The sequence below is a fragment of the Piliocolobus tephrosceles genome, chromosome 4, assembly GCF_002776525.5.
Source record: "Piliocolobus tephrosceles isolate RC106 chromosome 4, ASM277652v3, whole genome shotgun sequence".
In the NCBI taxonomy this organism is placed as follows: domain Eukaryota; kingdom Metazoa; phylum Chordata; class Mammalia; order Primates; family Cercopithecidae; genus Piliocolobus; species Piliocolobus tephrosceles.
This window is the reverse complement of record NC_045437.1, coordinates 33,870,198-33,891,848: the sequence shown is the minus strand read 5'-3', so window position 1 is coordinate 33,891,848 and position 21,651 is coordinate 33,870,198. Positions and strand designations below refer to the sequence as shown.

At 42.2% G+C, this 21,651-nt stretch overlaps 1 protein-coding gene and 1 long non-coding RNA gene across 2 annotated transcripts in view; one reads left to right on the top strand and one right to left on the bottom strand.

Annotated features, from left to right (window-relative positions):
- The window catches only part of TTC23L (tetratricopeptide repeat domain 23 like), a 38,987-nt gene extending 21,854 nt beyond the window's left edge, over positions 1–17,133 (bottom strand). Inside the window, exons 1-3 of the mRNA XM_023216536.2 lie at positions 17,066–17,133; positions 12,169–12,355; positions 8,839–8,962 (exon numbers count right to left, since the gene is read on the bottom strand). Coding sequence (XP_023072304.1) covers positions 8,839–8,962; positions 12,169–12,355; positions 17,066–17,133 — 379 coding nt within the window. The remainder of the gene's footprint in view (positions 1–8,838; positions 8,963–12,168; positions 12,356–17,065) is intronic.
- Positions 17,134–18,864: 1,731 nt separating this feature from the next.
- Positions 18,865–20,171, top strand: LOC111545535. The gene is made up of 2 exons (XR_002732489.2): positions 18,865–18,979; positions 19,595–20,171. It is a non-coding gene; the product is annotated as an uncharacterized LOC111545535 (long non-coding RNA).
- Positions 20,172–21,651: the final 1,480 nt, after the last annotated feature.

Sequence of the window (21,651 nt, the reverse complement as noted above, 5' to 3'; positions counted from 1 at the left end):
CACCCCAAATCAGCAGACACTCCTTCTGGGCTTGTGAATGTCAAATAAAACAACTACCACTCAAGAAAGTTGTTCTGAGGCAGTCCCTGACGCTTTGCAAGCCTGCACCCTCCCTGCAAAGTATCCCATGCTGGTTGTGCAATTCCTAGGAGGAATACTTTCCCTCTCTGCTCAGCAGCAAATTAATCATACGGTTCCTTGCTTTCACACGACTAGGCCCCACATTGTGGGCCTTCTGATGGAAAAGCTGAGCCACAAGGGGCTTAAGCAAACTGAACAAGGATCTTGATTTAAAACAATTTATTATAGTTTAAGCCCTATAGGGGAAAAACTTCTTTCACCTTCCCAGAATCCACTCTGATCTCCAAAGTGGAATGCATGAACTCTATGGGTATGCAATATGCCATAAGAGTGTGAGGAGGAAATCAAAACTTCTCTATTTTTTTTTAATCTGAAGCCTTTTCCTATTTTTATTACTATTTATATTACATAACACATCAATACTGTTGTACACAATCTCTTTAAAAAACACATATAAAAAGTAATTGATTGTTTGCTTAAGTTTCTTTTAGTGATAGGGGAGCTGTCTCTTGAGTTTGGAGACCACTGCTCTAGACAAAGGTTTTCCAACCTTTTCAAGTATGAAAGAGCTCTTTTTATATTTAAAAAAAACCACATGGCTTCCTCCACTTGTGATAATTATTTTCATAGACCATGATACTTGAAAAAAATCATATTGACGAAAGTACTATGAATTCAGTATCAGTAACACTTTGAAATGAATTTACGTTTATTAAGTCTAAATCCTCTTTCATGTGAAAAGAACACTGTGTATAAGATTATCGTATATATCCATGAAGGATGCTTCACAGACCAAGTCACTTCTCTGTATCTGCCTTCCCAAGCCAAGGATAACACCGTTCTATCTGCACTGACAGTGCAGCAGTTTTCAAGGTACAAGGCAGAGGGGCAGCAAGGCCTGCTTCTGGAGCCCAAGATTCAGAAATTACAAGGAAATATGGATGAGATGGCAAAATGAGTCCAAAGATTGCCCAACAAACATATCAATCATTTTGCTTCAGTCTGGGTTGGGATTCTATCACTGATGTCTGCTACACTGACTCAGACCAGAGAAAGTCTCCTCAGAGCTACCCAATCTTTGGAGGTTGTTATTGTCACCAGAGAGCAGTCACCTTTGATCATCATCTATATTTAAGCAGTTACTGTGGCATGGTGATTAAAAGAGCAGGGTCTAGAGTCACACTCTCCAGGTACAAATTCTGGTTTAGTCATTATGACTTGAACATCCTTATGACTTGAAAAAGTTACTTAATCTATCTGTGCCTGTTTATTCACCTACAAAATGGTACTGAAAATATATATACCTTGCAGAGTTGTTGCAAGGATTAATTTAATATAAAAAAGGATTAAATAGTGCCTAAATGAAGTGAGTTTGAAGAAATATTAGCCATTATTATTATTATTACCAACGTCCATTTCTCTCATTGAGTAATTTACTACATTTGTACTTATTTTGAACATTTTTCATAGTGCTGTTTACAGAATCTTTGTAAAAGGCTTGCATTCCCAAATGCAGACTCACTTCAGGTAGGTATCAGGCTTCTTGTGGGTCAGATTACCTGGTTTTTATCATTCTCTGTTGTTTCTGTACCAGTTTTTGTGTCTTTATTTTAACCAACTAGACAAAGAAGGCAGAGCTCATGACTTAGGCTTCTTTTGCTGGATCTTGCAACATTTGCAACATAGCCCCAATACCTGAAAGATTCCCAGTAATAATAGACTGACTAAATTACTGTTTCATTAATAAGCAGAATTTCAGAAAACTGCTTGCCCACGTTACCATATTTTCCTTCCTGAACACTTGAAAACAGTGAACCACTAGTTACCAAACTACCCTGGTGATCTCCGCCTGCCCTTTCTCTGCTGCTGGATCAATAGGCTTATTAGGATCATCATCAGGGCAGTGGGCCATAGAGGTCCACTTCTAGTGTCAATTGCTCTGTTTAACAAGCCAACCAACTTTTATACACTCTGCTTGCAAAAGCCTCACATTCTCCTGTGAATCCCATTCCATCAATTACTCCATTAAAAAAATCTTTAAACCCTCTCTTCTAACTGGCTCCTTCCTCTTTGCTAAAATCTTCCTGCATCTCCTTCTCTTGTAAAATCATCTTCACTAGCCTACTGGTCCCTATTGCTTCCCTTCCTCCCTGGGATCTGGCTTCTCCTCTAACCATTATGGGGAAACTGTTCTTCTGAGGTCCCCTCAAAAACATCCTAATAAATGAATCCAACTGCAGTTTTTCAGTGTGCATTTCACTGCAGCATCAGACACCCTTACTGTTTGGCTCCCTAGGTGCCGCACCAATCTGCTTCTCCTTTATAAACCTTCTGTAATTGATTCTTTGCTAACTCTTTATCAAGGTCCTTTGTTCTCTACCATTAATGTGTCCATTGTCCAAGTTTTTCTGTTTCTTCCACTTCTCTCTTTCCTTCTTGCAAGTTTTATCAACTCCTATTACTTCAACCTTAGCTTCCATGCTTATAATTTACCATTTCCCCTCTTTAGTTCTGGTCTCAAATATTCCTCCATGCTTATGCCTTTCCTTCTCTCCTCCCAAGTTCTGATCCCAGATTTCCAGTACAAGTGAAAATGTATTACAGGTTGAGTATCCCTTATCCAAAATGCTTGGGACCAGAAGTGTTCCAGATTTCAGATTTTTTTCCTGGATGGGGGGCATTTTTGGATTATTTGCAGATAACCAATCGAACATCTCTAAAATCTGAAAATCTGAAATCCAAAATGTTCCAATGAGCATTTCCTTTAAGCGACACATCAGCACTCAAAAAGTTTTAGATTTTGGAACATTTTGGATTTCAGATTTTCAGATTAGCGATTCTCAACTTGTGGATTCTCTATCGCAATTTCAAAATCTATACATAAAAAACTGGACTCAGCATTCCTCTCCCAGTCCACTTCCTTTCTGACCTACTTCTCTCTGAAAATGGCAATTTCAGGGGCCCAAAACATCACGGTCATCTTTGGGCCTCACTGTCACTCAACCCCAAATCGAACACCAAGTCCTGCCAATTCCTCTTTAATGGTCTCTGTCTTTTAATAATCGTTTTTGAATAGGTAACACATTTCTATAGTTGAAAAGTTAAAAATTATATGAAAAAGTAAACACTGAGAGGTCTCACTTCCAATCCTGTTCCCTTTGTCCCCAACCACCATCTAAGTAACATTTTTTGTTTCATTCTTGTGTACTCTTCGGTGTTTTTTATGTAAACATAAGCCTACATTCTCATTTCTTACTCCCTCTTTCTTACACAAAAAGAGGCATATTATAAACACTGTACTGCATTGTGCATTCTCTTTTCCCTAAAGAGATCTTTCCCTAGAAGGATATACAGATTCCTCATGTTCTTTTTTAAAATTCCATATTTCCCTCTATGTGTATATACTAGTTTCCTGTTGATGGATATTTGCTTGTTTCCAGTCTTTTACTATCATGAACGATGCTGCAAAGAATAATCTTGTCCATGTTATCAGTGTGTATTTAGGACAGATTCCCAGAAGTGGGTTTCTGGTTTAAAAATAAATGTATCTGTCTTTCGTAGACTCTTGAATCCTTACCTTCTCACCCATTCTCTCTGGCAGCCTAGTTTTAGACTCAGTTGACTGAGATGGCCTCCATTCCATCACTGCTGGATTAACCTTGCCAAAAGTACACTTTGACATTTTTATCATCCTGCTGGAAAATCTCCACTAGTGCTCTTTGCCTATCAAATAAATTACAAATTCCTTAGCCTGGATTTAAAACCACACCATGGCCTGCCCAATGTACCCTTCTCCTTTCCAGGTTCATCTTACCAGTCCTAACCTTAGCCAGGCAAGGCTGCTTACTGCCGTCTCCACAGACGTGGCACTTTCCTTCCTAATGCCTTGGCCCACACCATCCTTTTCAACAGAAATGCCCACCCCTCCTTCCACCTACCCAAACCCTACTCCTTTTTTACAACCCTTGAATCCACCTCCCCCTTGAATCTATTAACTCAGCCAGAAATTATTTCACCCAACCTTCCTGAAACCCATTATTTAAAACAATTACATGGCATTTACCTTATAATGCCTTCCCTCATAGTTATGTCCCTAGGTAGTTCACCTTCCACACTAAGTTGTAAAACCTTTGAGGGCTTCTTTACATTACATTTCCCACAGTGTTCTTCATGGCATTTCACATATACAGGTTTCTCACTAAGTACTCACTGGATGACTGTTTATTGAGAGAAATCAGCCTTTTGGCTGCTGGAAAAGGCCCAGAGTGAAATGAGCAAAGCAGGGCTGATGACTATAAAACATGCATGGGTGCAGTGAGGCATGAACACACACAGACACACACATCTGCCTACACAGGAGGCCAGCTTATATATTCTGTCCACTTTAAAGCAGTTAGAGGATGAATGACAACCACACCGCGTAGAGCTGAGCAAGCACTTCATCTCTCTTGAAGATCTGCCATTTTTCAAAGCCTTACTTACTCCATGGACCAGACACTAAAACGACACTAAAAAAGCCGAAGTGAAAAAACTGAAGTAAAAGCTTAAGTGAACAAACCAAAATATGACTGAAATAAGAGGCACTGGGCTATTCTCAAAGAAAGCTTACAGTCACAACCTATTCTAAAAAAAAAATCTAGGCTGGTATCAGAAAATCTGGGTTCAAGTCTAGGCTCCATTACACCACATGGACACTTCATCTGCATCTAGGAGAAACAAACAAAAAAAGTCTCTTGTACAGGAAAACTTGTGTCTCCTCCAACTTATTGCCCCAACGTAGTTCTCTATTCATGCAGCAGGAAAAACTGTCAGTTAGGGAGGAAAGGTTTTATCACCATCTTTTGTGGTATAACCTGTTCACTTATCTTGACTTAACTTGGAACCTAATTGGAAAAGTAAAACTCAAAGGCAGTTTGTGGCTCATTATGGAAGGGGTTGATTTCAGAAGATCTAGGCCAACCTCCTTCTAGACCCAACCTTGTTATCTCCAAGGCAAGACAGACAGGGCAGCATCTGACCTTGCCTAGTTTCAGAGAAATCTCCCTCTCAAATGCCTTCCTCTTCAGTTCAAGTTCATCACCTCAAGCTTGAATTCCAGTGAAAGACTCTTAGCTAGTCTCTGTGAATCTGGGCTCTCCCAAGGCCCAAGGAGTATACTTGTCTCTACCAAACCAAGTTGCAATGACCTACCAACTGCCACATCCATAGGTCTCTCCTCAGCCTTTAACTTATTTGACCTTCCTCTACCATCTGAACTGTTGAAACCACTGTTGCACTTCTTTTTAAAACCCTCTCTCCGCTCTTGGCTTCCATGACACGGCTCCTCCTGAGTCTTCTATTTCCTTTGCTGGCCCCCCTTTATCCTACCCATTCCTAAAGCTCTTGCTCTCCAGTCTTCAGTCCTCTATTCTCTTCCCCTCTCTTTCTACACACTACTCCTTTTTTTTTTTTTTTTTTTGTTTGTTTGTTTGTTTTTTAGACAGAGTCTTGCTCTGTCACCCAGGCTGGAGTGCAGTGTGACATGATCTCGGCTCACTGCCACCTCCACATCCTGGTTCAAGCAATTCTCCTGCCTCAGCCTCCTGAGTAGCTAGGACTACAGGCATGCACCACTACACTTGGCTAATTTTTGTATTTTGCAGAGATGGGGTTTCACCATGTTGACCAAGTTGGTCTCAAACTCCTGACCTCAAGTGATCCACTCACCTCAGCCTCCCAAAGTACTGGGATTACACATATGAGCCACTACACCTAACCACTACACACTACTTCTGATCAAGCTCCTCCACTCCTATGGCCTCAGCTTGCTGCTGTGTGCTCATCTCTCCCAAACTAACATCTTTCCTGAGCTCTAGACCTGCTTTCAGTTGCCTACTGAACATTTCAACACAGATGTGATTAAGCCTGTCAGAAACCAAACTCAGTAGCTTCTTCCCCCTTCCTCCATGGTGGTTTAGTGGTGTCCTTACCCAAATCTCATCATGAATTGTAGCTCCCATAATCCCCATGTGTCATGGGAGGGACCCAGTGGGAGGTAATTCAATCACAGGGGCAGGGCTTTCCCATGATATTCTTGTGATAGTGAATAAATCTCACCAGATCTGATGGTTTTATAAATGGCCGTTCCTCTGTATGACCTCTTGCCAGCTGCCATGTTAGATGTGCCTTTGCTCCTCCTTGGCCTTCCATCATGATTGTGAGGCCTCATAAGCCACGTGCAACTGTGAATCCGTAAACCTCTTTTTCTTTATAAATTACCCAGCCTTGAGTATGTTTTATTAGCAGCATGAAAACAGACTAATACACCCCACCACTTGGTCTTTCCCTTTCATTCTCGATTTCAGCTAATTGTCCAGGTCATGCCTGCTTCAACTTCAATTCTTCCTTGTCCTTCCCACTCCATACTGAATGGGGCACTAAATGTCACCAATTCTGCATTTTAGGTTATCGTTTCTGCATTCCAACTGCCATAGCCAATGCCCTCATTGACTCTCATCTGGGCAGGATAACGGCCTAAGTGGTTTTCGCCTCTTCTTTCTCTACCAGTCCAACCCATACTGGAGTCTCTCATTTTATAACACAAGCTTGATTATTACCACCTCACTTCAAACCTTTTAATAACTCTCCAAACTCCCTGATATCTGGGCTCAAATTACCTTTTCAGTCCCATTTCCAAGCATGAGCTATCTGTCCAAAGGTGTCTTCTATCCTACCTTAATCCCCAGGATCTACATAGAAGCTACAATATTCTGTGTAAGGAGTTTTGTACAGAATGCCATCCTCTCACTTCCTATGCTTTAGATCAACATGTATAAAGGACCAACTTTGTACTCTCTACTTCTCCCCTCAAAATCTACTCAGGGGCCAGGTGCCATGACTCACACCTATAATCCCAGCACTTTGGGAGGCTGAGGTGGGAGGATCGCTTGAGGCCAGGAGTTTGAGATCGGCCTGGGCAACATAGAAAGACCTTATCTCTACAAAAATAAAAATATAAAAAATGAAAAAGTCTACTTGATAAAACTATTCTCATTCTTCAAAGACAGGACAAATACCACTTTCTCTCTGCAGCCTTCCCTGACTTTCCTCAATGGCAAAACCACTAAACTGCCTCATTTGCACTCTCCAGAATTTTGTTCCTGCCTCAGAATGGTACCTATCCTAAGACCCCTGTATGTTCCTAGAGCATAGGGACCAGCAATATTCATTTATGTATCCCCAGCACTGAGTGCAAGTGCCATCAGGCTTATAACAATAACTTCATAAATACTGAAGTAGTAAATCCCTAAATTTGACTCTTATCATGAAGACAGTAAGTTTCTGAGAAAATCAGTCTGATGGGAATAGAGCGATTCCAAGTAAGGAAGCATGGAACCCCACTAGGGGAAGATTCTTCCTGGTGACTCTCGAATCTCCTAGAGGTGGCTGCCTGCTCTGCCAGTACGTAAAGACATTCTCCTCTCCCTAGCCATGGCACCTTATTTCAGAACACAACACATGTGTTCTTAAAGCATAAAAGGGCCTCACTGTGCCCCCACTGTGACCCACAGCATCACTGTCCTAATGCTGTGATCTCAGCTACTCGTGATCTTGCCACATCAATAAATGAATCTAAAGTTGCATTAAAAACAAATGGGTGTAAAAGGGCCTATAGAGCCCTAAGAAGAGAATATATTCTGAGATCAATAACTGAGAAGTGAACTGAATTTTAATTTTTTCAGAAGCTTTGCTTTCTGATATCTAGCCTCATTACAGCCCAAGTATATTGCTTCCCTTTTCCTATAGCCTTCAAATCACTTAAGCCCATAAAGCATTTAGTTTGTATTACCAGTTAGGCCCCACTTCAGACTGAGGTCTCAGAGGTACTTGAACAATCCCTAGGCCAGCGGCTCACTTCTTAAGCAGTAATATGCCATCTATATTGTGTACAAGGGACTGTTCTAGATCCAATGACACCACTTCCTGCCCTGAGAGAGCTTCTGTGTCAGAGGCAGAAGCATTTAAAGCATATATGAGCACAGTACAATGAGTTCCATGGTAGAAATGTACTCTGTCCACACAGGGGGACATGGCTGGGCAAGGAACAGAGAGAGAGTCTTGAGCTGGCTATGTCCCTGGTTCCAGAAATGTGCTCTCGCCTCAGTGTATCACCCAATATTTATTCAGCCTCTACTACAAACTTTCTACTCTCATGGAACTTTCACTTGGGTTCAGTTTTAGCAAACAGATTCCTATCTTACTCTCTTATACTAGAGTACCTTCCAGAAGTACCATTTCTCTAGGATGAGGGCCCTACCTTTCGCTAAGCCAAACCTTCCAGGAACTTGACTTCTACCTTTGAATTCAAGTCCCATTATTGGGTCTGCCTCCCTGATGCTGAGTGTACATCCCTGCCTGTCCTTCCCCTATTGTCCTCTGGCTGGAACCCCTGATACTGTCCTTTGCCTGCTGTGCCCCAGGGTCCTCATCCATAAGCTGAGGGTAATAATAGTACCTCCCTCCATGGAATATTGTGAGGATTAATGAGACTAGGTTGGCACATGCTAAATACTCAATAACTGTCATCATCATTATTATCTTTATTACTAAGATCCTTGCCACACTGTCTTCCTCATCCATGGACTTTCCTTCCTGATAATGTGTGAGCTAGGGGAAAGAAGGGGCCCTCCTAGTCATGTCTATCCTCACTGAGGTTGTGAGGGCTCAGTTTAGCCTTCAGAGGCTGGCCACCCAAACCCAGCTGGGGAAACCAAGTACCTCTCAGTGTCAAGTAGCCATAAGCTAGGTTGGTCACAGCTTGTGCACATTTCCAGTGATGGTCCCCAAAAATAATCCGAGAAAGAATGGCACATCGAATCAGCTCCTTGTTTGCTTGAGTATTCTGTAGAGTACAGAAGTGATTATACTTTTTGGAAAGGAGGAGAAGTCTGTAGCCCATGGACTTATCACTGGAACACAGGACTGAATTCACTTGTCATCTTTTTTCTCTCCTCTTTCCTTCTCATCCTGTGTCCAATCCATCAGGTCTGGTTGGATCCACATTCCCCCTAAATCCTAAAACCAAGCTCTTCTTCTCATTTCTGCCATGAGTACCTAGTCCAGGCCACCCTCATCTTTTACTTGGCTGGCTACAACAGCCCCTTCCAATTGCTTCCTCTCTGGCCCCCACAGTCTACTTTCTACGTAATAGCCAGAGCAACTTCTTTTAACCTTTTATTATGAAAAACTTTATTAATATACAAAATAGCATGAAAAATGAATATGTAACATGATCAGTGATCTATTCCTGGCCAATCTTGTTTCCTATCTAGACCTCTCATCCACCCATCCTCACCTTAAATTGAAGCAAATCAGACATTCCATTGTTGCCTCTATAAACATTTCGTTAAGTACCTCTAAAAGATATGGACTTAGAAACATAACCACAGAATCATTATCTCATCAAAATATTAACAATAATTCCTTAAAATCAAATATCACAGAAATCTAATTTTTAAAATAGTTTGTTTGACTGTCCACATTGTGAGATCAATCTCTTTCCATCTATAGGTTACCGTTCCATCTCTAATTCTTTTTCTTACAAATTATTTGAAAAAGCTGAGTCATTTGGTCTAGTATTTCCCACAGACATAAATTTTGATGACTGCGTCCTCATGGTGTCTCATCATGTCCCTCCATTCTCTGTTCTGACTTTATAATAGTAGTTGGGTTTGGAAGTTTGGTTAATTTCAGCTTTGAATTCTTTTTTTTACAAAACGACTTCATGGTTAGTGGTATGTTCTTCCAGCAGAATACATCTACTATCTGGTTGTTTTCTCTTTTTTTATTTTTCTCTGATATTAGGAAAACTACATGGAAAATTAACAAAAAATTATAAAATGCAAATATATATTTCTATCATTCCTTCTTCATACATTAGCTGGAATAATTCTATGAAGAGAATTTCTTCTCCTCTACTCTTTGATTACCCAATAGTACAGTTCATATTGGAAAGCAATTTTTAGAGTTCACCATGGGCTGACCACAGCAAATACTAAATTCTCTTTTGAGGAAGAAGCATCATGCCATGAAAAAATCACTAGAATGGAAGACCAAAGCTTTGGCTCTGGACATTGTATATTCATCCTCGAACTCCTTGACTCGGAGAAACTGGGACAACCAATATGGGCTCCAGATGTCATCCCAGCACTACTGCTGCTGATATGGCATCCCCTGCCCTTCAGGGCTAGGAGTACTGGGTTGGGTTTGATTTAAAAAAAAAAAAAAAAAAAAAAAAAAAAAACAGAAAACAACAGCTTTATTGAGCTATAATTGACATGCAAATAAGTGCACCTGTTCACTGCATACAATTTGATGAGTTTGGGATTTGAGTTAGATTTCTCTCCTAAGATCTAAATCTTTGCCATTATCCAATCTGGCCAAGGAGTTTTCAAGCCTTGAAAACCCCCACTTACACTCCATGGCAGATGGTACTTGTCCGTTTTTAGAAATGATCCTTCTAGCCTCGATTTGTGAATCACTAATGGGTCCAGGCCAGGTTGATTGTCCTTTGCAAGGTCCTCGGGTCATTTACAGAGATAAATTTACAAATATCCATCTAGAGAGATACTTCAGAGGCAAATGATAGAAAAAGAAACCTATCTAGATTACGTTTTTCCCCTTGGCTAGGAGGATCCAGGAAGTCAAGGTACAAACTCTTCTGTTGGTAAAGCATGTTCTGGAAGCAGGTGGGTGCCTGTGTTGTAATGAGAGTCGATGTCTTGCTGTCTCAGTTTCCTGGATTTTGATTACTCATGCTTACACATCTGCTCTGAGATCTTTGACTCAAGTCTTGGACTTGCTCTTAGAAATGCATACTTGGAATCTTTGACCTCCACTTTGACCTCCTGTTTCTGGCCCTTTGGTTTATTTATGATTCCACTGTAACCAAGGGCATCTTACCCATATCCTTTCCAGGCTAGAGCTTAGACCTGCCTGACTGCCTGTTCTCAACCTCCTGCCTTACTATCCCAGCCTTTTTGTTACCTAAGAGACAGCATCCTGAAACCTTCCGGGATGGATACACACACACACACACACACACACACACATACATATGTACATATGTATTTGTATATATATGTATATATGTGTATATATATGTGTATATATATACATAGATACAATTTTTTTTTCTCTTTGAGACATAGTCTCGCTGTTGTTGGCCTGGGCTGGAGTTCAATGGCGTGATCTCAGCTCACTGCAACCTCTGCCTCCCGGGTTCCAGCAATTCTCCTGCCTCAGCCTCCCAAGTAGCTGGGATTATAGGCATGCCCCACCATGCCCGGCTAATTTTTGTATTTTTAGTAGAGACGGGGTTTCACCATGTTGGCCAGGCTGGTCTTGAACTCCTGACCTCAGGTGATCCGCCTGCCTTGGCCTCCCAAAGTGCTGGGATTACAGGTGTGAGCCACCAGGCCTGGCTATTTTTTTTTTTTTTTAATTTTAAGTTAAAGGTAACAGCAACAAAAGTAACTAAATGAAAATTTTTAGGTTTTTCAAATTTTTATTTTATTTTTTTAGAGACAAGGTCTCATTCTGTCACCCAGGCTGTAGTGCAGTGGCACCATCATGTGCTCACTGTGGCCTCAATTTCCTGGGTACAAGCTATCCTCCTGTCTCAGCTTCCCAAGTAGCAGGCTCCCTCCACCATGCCTGGCTGGTTTTTAATTTTTTTATAGAGACAGGGACTCACTACGTTACTGACGCTGGCCTCAAGAGATCCTCCCACCTCGGTTTCCCACAGTGTTGGGATTACAGGCATAAGCCACTGCACCTGGCCTAATTTTTAGTTTAAAGCTAGGAGCAGAAATGCCCCAAGGAGGAACAGACAATGAACCATGCAAATCTAACTCAAATCCCAGCACTACTGGAACCAGAAGGTGGGCTGGCTACCTAAGTATGCTCTGCTTTGTTTTCTCCTACTTACAAAGAAAGATGACACCTTCCTCTATTTCATACGCTTCAATCTGCATCTAAGGCATAGCTTCTGTAATCATGAACATATTTTTAAATGGAAACAAAATTTTTGTGAGTTTTTTGTTTTACCATTTTTTTCTTAATCAGCTGAGCTACTTTCTTCTGGGATTGGGCTAATTTCTCTTTGGGATGAGACATACAGTCTATGGCCTTCTCCTCTTCTTTAGCTTTAGTTTCCTCTTCACTCTCTCCACATCCACTGGTATGATACAACTTATCTGTTTGCTGGTGAGCTGGGATCTCGCTTTGCTGTGACCTGTAGTTATGAGAGAAGGGATTCAGGATTTAACCACCTTTGCCATCTCAAACAAGGTAAAATTGAAGGCACAGCTCTCCCAGCTGGGGGATAGAGACATGCCTTCTAACATAAACTTGAAGGAATAAAGCTAGGCAGTAAACTCACGTCACCCTCAAAGCTTAGCATTAAGACAGCAATGTGGTGGTTCAAATGAAGCCTAGTTATAGAGGTGCAGCTCTACTGCTTACTAATCACATGACCCTAACCAAGTTATTAATTTAGTTCTCTGTAAAATGAGAATATGAATGCCTACTTGAGGTTATGGGATTAAATGAGATAATACTCATAAATCAGTTAGCACAGTGTGCGGCCTTTACTAAGTGTTCCTTTCATGTTAGCTATTAGTATATCATTAGCTCCAGGACAGGGCTTCTTCTACAAATGAGGGTGTTGAACTGGAAGATCCCCAGGAACATCTGTGTTCTAAAATTCTGATCCAAACAAGAAAATGGATATAATGAACTAAGGGAAAGGAAACCAACATTTTGAGGCTAGACTTTGCATGTCTTCTTTCTCATATCTTAAAAGCTTCAACATGTGATGGCCAAGAAAAGAGGACATGGGTCCCACCAGAGAGAGCGAGGGAATCCTATACTACATCAAGTGCAGGGCCAGAGGAGAAATATCCTTAGCTGTGTTAAAAAGAACTATATCCTAATATCGCCAGAAAAATCAGTAAAGTGCTACAGAGGAAACAGAATTTTGAGATCTTAGGAGCAACAACAGAAATTTTAAGTATAAATAAATCTCCCAAAGGACTCATCTTTGTACTTACAATAACTCAAAAGTTCAGCCACTGAGTAGTTTTGAAAATAAAATTTACCTTTCTTTTCCAGTGATTGCTTAAACTGTGAATGTTCAATATGTAAATAAAAGAAAAATTCAGAAAAGCACAAAAAGCTTAAAGAGTGAATGTTCAATGTTTAAATAAACCAACATTCAGAAAAGCACAAAAAGAAAGTAACTGCCAAGTGTAATCTTTTACACTAGGTTTGAAAAATGACATGCTAATATCCTTCTAGAGTCCTATTCTAATTAACTTATCAAGAGGCACGTGGGCAAACCAGGTTGTGTAGCTAGGAAAGCAACATTTCTTCAGGCCCAAGCTCAGGCAGGCTTGCCTTCTGCCCACAGCTGAGCATGCTTTCAGTAGACAAGCTAACTTGATGGGACAGCCAAGAAAGGTTGGCGATGCGACCTGATCAGAAGACAGGTGATAAACTTCCTTTTCTCTGCCTGGTGAATTCCATACTCTACCTTCAAGATGCAACTCAGATGTCATGACTCCTGGAAGTCTTTCACTGGAGTAGCAATAAAGGCAGCCTCCAAAGGGCTTTCAAAAATTTCCCCCAAACTGCTAGTATACTGTGGGTTTTTTTTAATTGTTTGATTTTTTTTTTTTTAATTGTTGTTTCTTTGGCTTGCTTCTGAGCATTCTTTGCCTCCTGGCAAAGTAAACTCCACCAGGGCAGGGGCTGAGGCTCATTTGTTTCTGAAAACCTGATATCTGGCTCATAGTAAAAACAAATAATGGCCTGTTAAATGATGAAAAAATGAATGAGAAAAGAATGTGCAGTTTTTAGAATGTTTGAAAACTATTGAGGAGAGAGGAAATCTGTGGCAAGAGATCATAAGTCGGCTGACTCTGGGCATGCTGCCTATAAGCTAGCCCTGCTCTGCAAGGAGCAGTTAAAAAATAAAAAAGAGATCATACCTCAATAGAAAATTTTGCTTAAGCTGCATATTTCACAGACCTAGAGCAGAAGTTAAATCTATTGGAGTCACCAAACAGATTGCTAATGATGGATATTAAAAATTATAAGCCCAAAGTATTTTAAATTAAGCCTTGAATAACATTAAGGTAAGACCAAAGGTAGCAAACTTCAACCTCAGGGACTTCAAGGGAATGATAAACATTGAGGTCTTGACAAATGATTTGAGAATGTAAATCCCTGAATTAGCTTTGAACGTCGTGTTATAAAAGGTGAGAAAGATGGCTGGAGAATCCTGACCAGTCAGACATCTCAAAGGATGGGCAGAATAAAAAGAAGAGGAGGTTGAATGGAAGGTCTGCCTTGCCAGGCTTATAAATTATTCCATATGTTACCATCATAAATAGGAATTCTGATTAGTAATGTTCAATATAAATTATCTGATTACATCCCAGATATTTTACTGTGAACTTAACATTTTTATGAACTTCAATTTTTATAGTCACATAACCCTTAACATCAAGGTATTTTATGAATTTAAACTTATGCTATCCAGACGGGGCACAGTGGCTCACACCTGTAATCCCAGCACTTTGGAAGGTTGAGGTGCGTGGATCACTTGCGGTCAGGAGTTCGAGACCAGCCTGGCCAACATGGTGGAACCCTGTATCTCCTAAAAAATACCACAATGAGCCTGTAATTCCAGCTACTCAGGAGGCTGAGGCACGAGAATGGCTTGAACCTAGGGGGTGAAGGGTGCAGTGAGTCAAGATCATGCCACTGCACTCCAGCCTGGGTGACAAAGCAAGACTCTGTGCAGGGAGCCAAAGGCCCGTGGGACGTGACCAACTCAGCATTCCACTGGAGATGATATGATCAAACAGCAAACTGTTTATCATGAATGCAGGATGTGAGCAAACTCACAAGTGCTTCTGCCGACAGAAGGTTTGCTGGAGGCAATCACTCCCTGGTACTGAGGTTATCTACTGTGACATCTAGAGCCTGTTGTTCAAGGAATGCAGTCTTGCAAGCCTACTCTGGACTGAGCAGCTGACCCCTCTTCCACTTCCCTTCTCACCATCTCTTTTTCCTAATAAATATGGAGGACTGTGTACAGCTCAGGGCCCTTGTCCACTAGAGGCAAGGTGCCCCCTGACCTCTTCTTCCAAATATACTCTTTTGTCTCTTGTCTTTTATTCCCGCATTCACCCCTCCTTTGTTCAGTCCACCAGGGATCATGGCAGGTTACATGGGCACCCCCAAACAGCGACAAAATCTCGTGCTCCACAACTCTGTCTCAAAACAAAAAAACAAAAAAACAAAATGCTATCCTATATGGTAACTACTAGCCACATGTGGCTATCAAGCACATGAAATCTTGCTAGTCTGAATTGAGATATGCTGTAAATGTAAAATATGTGCTGTATTTTAAAGAGTATAAAAAGATAAAATATTTCATTGATAATTTTTGCATATTTTGTATATATTGAAATAAAGAAAATATAGTCTTGAAATTAAATTCATGTGTTTCCTTTCACCTTTTAATATGGGTAGCAGAAAATTTTAAATTACATATGTGGCTTACATTATATTTCTATTTGATGGCACTGGTCTAGAGCGATGGTTCCCAACTAAGGATGACTTTGCCCTGAAGGGAAATCTGGCAGCGTCTGGAGACATTTTTGCTTGTCACAACTGGAGCTAGTGCTACTGGCATCTAGTGGATAGTGGCCAGGGATGTGGCTAAAAATCCTATAATATATAAGACAACCCTCTACAACAAACAGTTATCCAACCCCAATGTCAATAGTGCAGACATTGAGAAACTCTGGTATAGAGAATGGTTAAAGAATGGACTCTAGCTGGGCACAGTGGCCCATGCCTGTAATCCCAGCACTTTGAGAGGCTGAGGCAGGAGGATCACTTGAGCCCAGGAGTTCGAGACCAGCCTAGGCAACATAATGAGAACCCCTCTCTACAAAAATGTAAAAATTAGCCAGTTATGGTGGTGTGTGCCTGTAGTCCCAGCTACTCGGGAGGCTGAGGTGGAAGGATCTCTTTAGCCCAAGAGGCCAAGGTTGCAGTGAGCTGTGATTGCACCCCTGCACTCCAGCCTGGGTGACAGAGCAAGACTGTCTCTAAAAGCAAAACAAAACAAAACAAGAATGGATTCTAGACTCAGAATGCCCAGTTTAAATACCACTTACTAGCTGTGCAACTTTGGGCAAACTTCCTAACATCTCTTTGATTCATACTCATCTATAAAATGTACCAATAACAGTACCTCCTTCACAGGGTTTGGGGGGATTAAATCAGCTAAGCTGTTTAAGGTACTTAGAACAGAGTCTGGCACATAGTATATGCTCATTAAGCATTAGACAATATGAAAGTTTTATTTACTGTTTCATAAAACTTAATTTTCTCATTAACTTTGTTATAGCTAACTCTCTACAACTTTGCCAATCTTGTTATAACTAATCTATTTTTATTTTAAAAACTTCTAAAATTTCCTTAAGTCAGGAAAAAGCAATCTTCTATCATGCATAGGTTGTAAATACAAACAGATATTATAGCAGAATCATTATTAAAGCACATCACAGAAACACAACCGTCTTCTTTTTTTTTTTTTTTTTTTTTTTGAGACAGTGTCTCTGTTGCCAGACTGGAGTGTAGGGGCGCAATCTCAGCTCCCCGCAACCTCTGCCTCCAGGTTCAAGCTATTCTCCTGCCTCAGCCTCCTGAGTAGCTGGGATTACAGTCGCGCGCAACTACTGCACAATTAATTTCTGTATTTTTAGTAGAGACGGGATTTCACCATGTTGGCCAGGCTGGCCCTGAACCGTTCTCTTTTATATAATGTTCATACAAAGCTCCTCACCCAGGTTTGCCTTAAGCAGGAGGTCCCAGTGTTTCAGCCCAGTGAGTACCTGTGATGTCAAAATTCTGTGATACTTACATACGGAAGCAGAAATCCCAGTCGATGTCATTGCTAGCAGTTGGGATACGGATGGGGCTGGCTTGCATCTTCTTCCTACCAAGAATCAGGTAAGGTCAGCTTTGGGAGAAAAGGCTGGTTGTCTGTTCTGTTTTCCCCCTCTGGGATGCTATTAACATTAAACTAAAACTGCTCAAATATATAACCCATCCTAAATCCACAGACTACGCATACTCAGATATGGAGACCGCTGGAAGACAGACGGTCTTTAATTTGCCAAATTAAATGTCAGTTAAATTTATTTCCCCTAATTTCAACTCCACCCTACTTCTCCAAATTCCCTGGCCTTTACGTCTCAAAGCAAGCACATTTACAGCTCCTGGGTCATCAAAACTATGGTCACCTACTCAACTCAGATATTGTTTTTGCAGGTCTGACGGCATGATGGATTTAAGCAAAGCAACCAGTTCTCAGTGGTAAACGAAGCACAGTCAGTGTGTTGGTTAATTCTGCTTTTTTTCGCTGGGGTCATTTCACTAATTAATAGCAGATTCTAGTAAAGGGGTCGGGTACAGAGGTTCACGCCTGTAATCCCAGCACTGTGGGAGGCCGAGGCGGGTGGATCACCTGAGTTCAGGAGTTCCAGACCAGCCTGGCCAACATGGTGAAACCCCGTCTCTACTAAAAATACAAAATTTAGCCCGCTGTGGTGGTGCATGCCTATGGTTCCAGCTACCCAGGAGGCTGAGTTTGTAAGTATCACAGAATTTTGACATCACAGCCGGGAGGCTGAGGCAGGAGAATCGCTTGAACCCGGGAGGGGGAGATCGCAGCGAGCCGAGATCCCGCCACTGCACTCCAGTCTGGGCGACAGAGCGAGACTCCATCTCAAAATAAAATAAAACAATAAAATGAAATTCATGTGTCTCTTTTAGTTGTTGCTGTTAGATGATGGGGGAAACCTCGGAAGCACATGACGAAAAACGTGATTTCTAAATACAGTATTTGTGAAATTCAACTCTCAAGGAAGGCTATGCCAGGCGCTTAAACCAAATCCAAATCGAACGCAGTTATTTACTGAACGTTAATATCCAACAAGGAGCCACTCATTTCACCCTCCAGAATCACTCATTCACGCCGACCCCGAGTGGCTTTCTGACCCAGGCTCCAGAGCATCCACTAACCGAAAATCAGAAAGGGAGACTCACTAATTTCTCTTTTTAACCTCCACTTTAAACACTATGCCCACAGCAAGGCGTTCTGATCTCTCAAACTCCCGGATTCTGTTCCTATGATGTTCCGCATGGCCCTGAACACTAAAGTCTGGTCCTCCCTCAGGTACGAATCGCTCCTCTTTTCCTCCTGTGGTTCCGCGGTAACTCCGTTAAGCCCTGACACCACAGGTCGGGCTCTGCTTAGCAGTGCCCCTGCCGCGGAGGCTCTAAGAGAACGCGCGAGTGCACACGGCACACCTGGCCCAAGGCGGGGAATCCACGCCCCGGAACCAGCCTCCCCGCTCCCTCAGTCCGACTGCGCGGCTTCTTCCCGCTGCGTCGGCCTCCTGATCCTGGCCGATCTCGGTCCGGGCGCCAAAGCGGTGCCTCGCAGAAGTTACACAGCCTGCCAGGTCCCCGTTATCTTCCGCAACCCAGGTTCTGGCCAAGGAGACAATACCGTTGCCATGGGAACGGAACGCTACGGGCCTGCTGGGAGCGCCTGTAGCCATAGCGACGCGGGGCACTTCCGGTTCGGAGAGTCACTGTTGGCTAGCGCCTATAGCAGCTCTTACCCTACCCTCCGCTTTCCGGTCCCCGCAGGCTAAACGCGCACCGCCTCCGACTCGCCCCAAAACTGGCCTCTGCATATTGTATCTCACGAGACCTTACCCCTCGGAGGTGAAGGCATAGGAAGAGAAGACACATTCCGTCCAAAGATGTAAGAGAGCACCGGGCCCCACGACCCTACCTATTTAAAGCTGCGACATGTGCGGGCTGGATTCGGCGACGATCCCTTGCTACGGAGCACCCCCACAGCTCCTCGGGAGTTTTGTTTTCATGGACCCCAGAGGAAAGGCTTAGATATGGCTGTTGACTCTGCTGGCACCCGTCTGTTTTACCCAGTCAGATTGGAGCTAGGCCTGGTTAGGAAAGCGGATTGCAGGAAGTGAGTAGGCTAAGAAATCGACTACTTTAAGATCTGCTAATGGTTAGCTGTTCAGCGAGGGAGTCGGGCACATTTAGCACTTAGCCCTAAATAATGCAGCCATATCTTACCCCTTCGTTGGCATGGAATACACAGTGTGTGGAATACCAGTGTGTGGAATGCACATAAGGAGCAGAGGCAGTTGTGGCCATACCCAAACGGCGCCAGCTCTTAACGCTATGTTGAAGGATGTTATTATGAAACCTATCACAGACTAGGCCTATGGCAAGTCAAGTTGGAGTGAATGTGTCCCATTTGTTTTCAGAAAAGAGCAGACTAGGTAGAGAAACAAGGAGAACATTGAGAATGTGAAAGATGGTATTTACGTTTGGTGTTTGTTATTTCCAGCTCGAGGATGGAATTTTAATTGCCATTGATCCAAGACTGCCAAGAAAGCCTTTCTGGGGTTCGGTTGGAGGAGTTATTTAAGTGAGTTTGCTTGAATATCTCTTAAGTAAAGCCTGTATGGTCTGTTAACTCAAGATTTAAATCAGTACCTTCGAGCTCCATAGTCACAATTTTGGAAAGATTCCCCCACTTCCTTCTTTTTCCTAAGAAAACTCTCAGGGATGGAACAATGATGACAGCAATGAACTTGATTTCAGAATGTCAAGGTTCTGGTTTTGACGCTGTGTAGGTCCCAATTTTCTTGCCTATACAGTGAAAGTACTTGTACCACTTGGTTTCTGAAGCTCCTTCTGGTTCCAGGTTTCTGTAAGGGGTAAACGATTTTCGTGACTCTATAAACAGTATTTAACATGTATGGCAGTAAAAAGGAAGACTCTGTTTCCTGTTCTCCAGCATTTATTTCTCTCACCCCTTGTTAAGTTGGTCATCAAACTGAAAGGCTTTAGTGTTCTTTCATTGTAGGAAGTGGCTACGGGATTGTTTCTAAGTATATTAACGGTAACGTCTCTCTTCTAAACCTTTGCTTTTGCTGATAATTGTGAAGGGAAGTGGAACCAGAACAGACACTGAATTCCCATCCCTGAAGCTAACGCTCTGATTCGGCCTCCATTTCATTAGCTCTGACCAGAAGAAGCACGTTGCCTGCATCTGTAAAAATTATAAATCAAAATAAAAGAACTTTGACGCCTTTTTTTTTTTTTTTTTTTTGAGACGAAGTCTCACTCTGTGGCCCAGGTTGGAGTGCAGTGGTGTGACCTTGGCTCACTGCAACCTCCGCCTCCCTCCCGCTTTCAAGCAATTCTCCTGCCTCAGCCTCCCAAGTAGCTGGGATCACAGGCCACTACCTGTGCCACTACCGTCTGGCTAGTTTTTGTATTTTTAGTAGAGACAGGGTTTCACTATGTTGGCCAGGCTGGTCTCGAACTCCTGACCTCAGGTGGTCTGCCTGCCTCGGCCTCCTGAAGTGCTGAGATTACAGGTGTGAGCCACCGTCCAGCCAGAACTTTGAAGACTCTTGAAGTTCTGTGGTATTTTCTTTCATTGCCATGTTAACCCCGTCCCCCAAATGTAAGCTTTAGTTGTAGTATATACACTTTTAGGTTTGTTCACTAACTCTGGAATAGAATCCTACCAATTGAAGTGGATAGTGCTTTTCCACTGTGTGTATTCACATTCTCTCCCCTGATCTGGAGGTAGAGGTGGCAAGTATTGCTATTGCAGAAATTGCATAGAGGAAGCAGTCTGGAGGGTTTTCTAGGCTCTTACAACCCCAAATCAAATATGATTATCTCCAAACTATTCTATCTCCAGGAACTGTGAAATTTAAGGCAAGGAAATCCAAATAAACTTTCTCTTGGAACACATTTTTATGGCCTCTCAAGAGAGGGTTAGATGCCTTGCTTCTGAACTCCTGCAGTATCCTGTCCACAAGCTCATCATGACTCTCACATTGTACTGGCATTTCTGTTTATTTGCAAGTTTCTCCAGTCTCCATACATCTATCCTTCCACCCAGACAAAAATCTGTGTAGAATACCTACTATGTGCCTGATAATGTTCTAAGCAGTAGGAAAGCAAAAGTGAACAAATAAGAATGATTTTGCTTTCCAGGAATTTCTGTTCTACTAGATGAAGAAAAACACAGCTGCTAGGAAACAATAGTGTCTCTGCAAGTTACAAAAAGGCATAAGGCTTAGGAAGTATGCAGCAACATTGTATGAATTTGGGAAAAGCCTCTTCTTCAGACCGCTGCTAAGGAGTACAGCTTTGGGAACAGAGTGGGATGGAATTCAGGACTCACTCACTCCCTTAGCCAGATTAGTTGCCTTAAGAAAAAGTGGGCCAGGTGTGGTGGCTCATGCCTGTAATCCCAGCACTTTGGGAGGCCGAGACAGGTGGATCACGAGGTCAGGAGTTCAAGACCAGCCTGGCCAATATGGTGAAACCTGGTCTCTACTAAAAGTGAAAAATTAGCTGGGCGTGGTGGCGGGTGCCTGT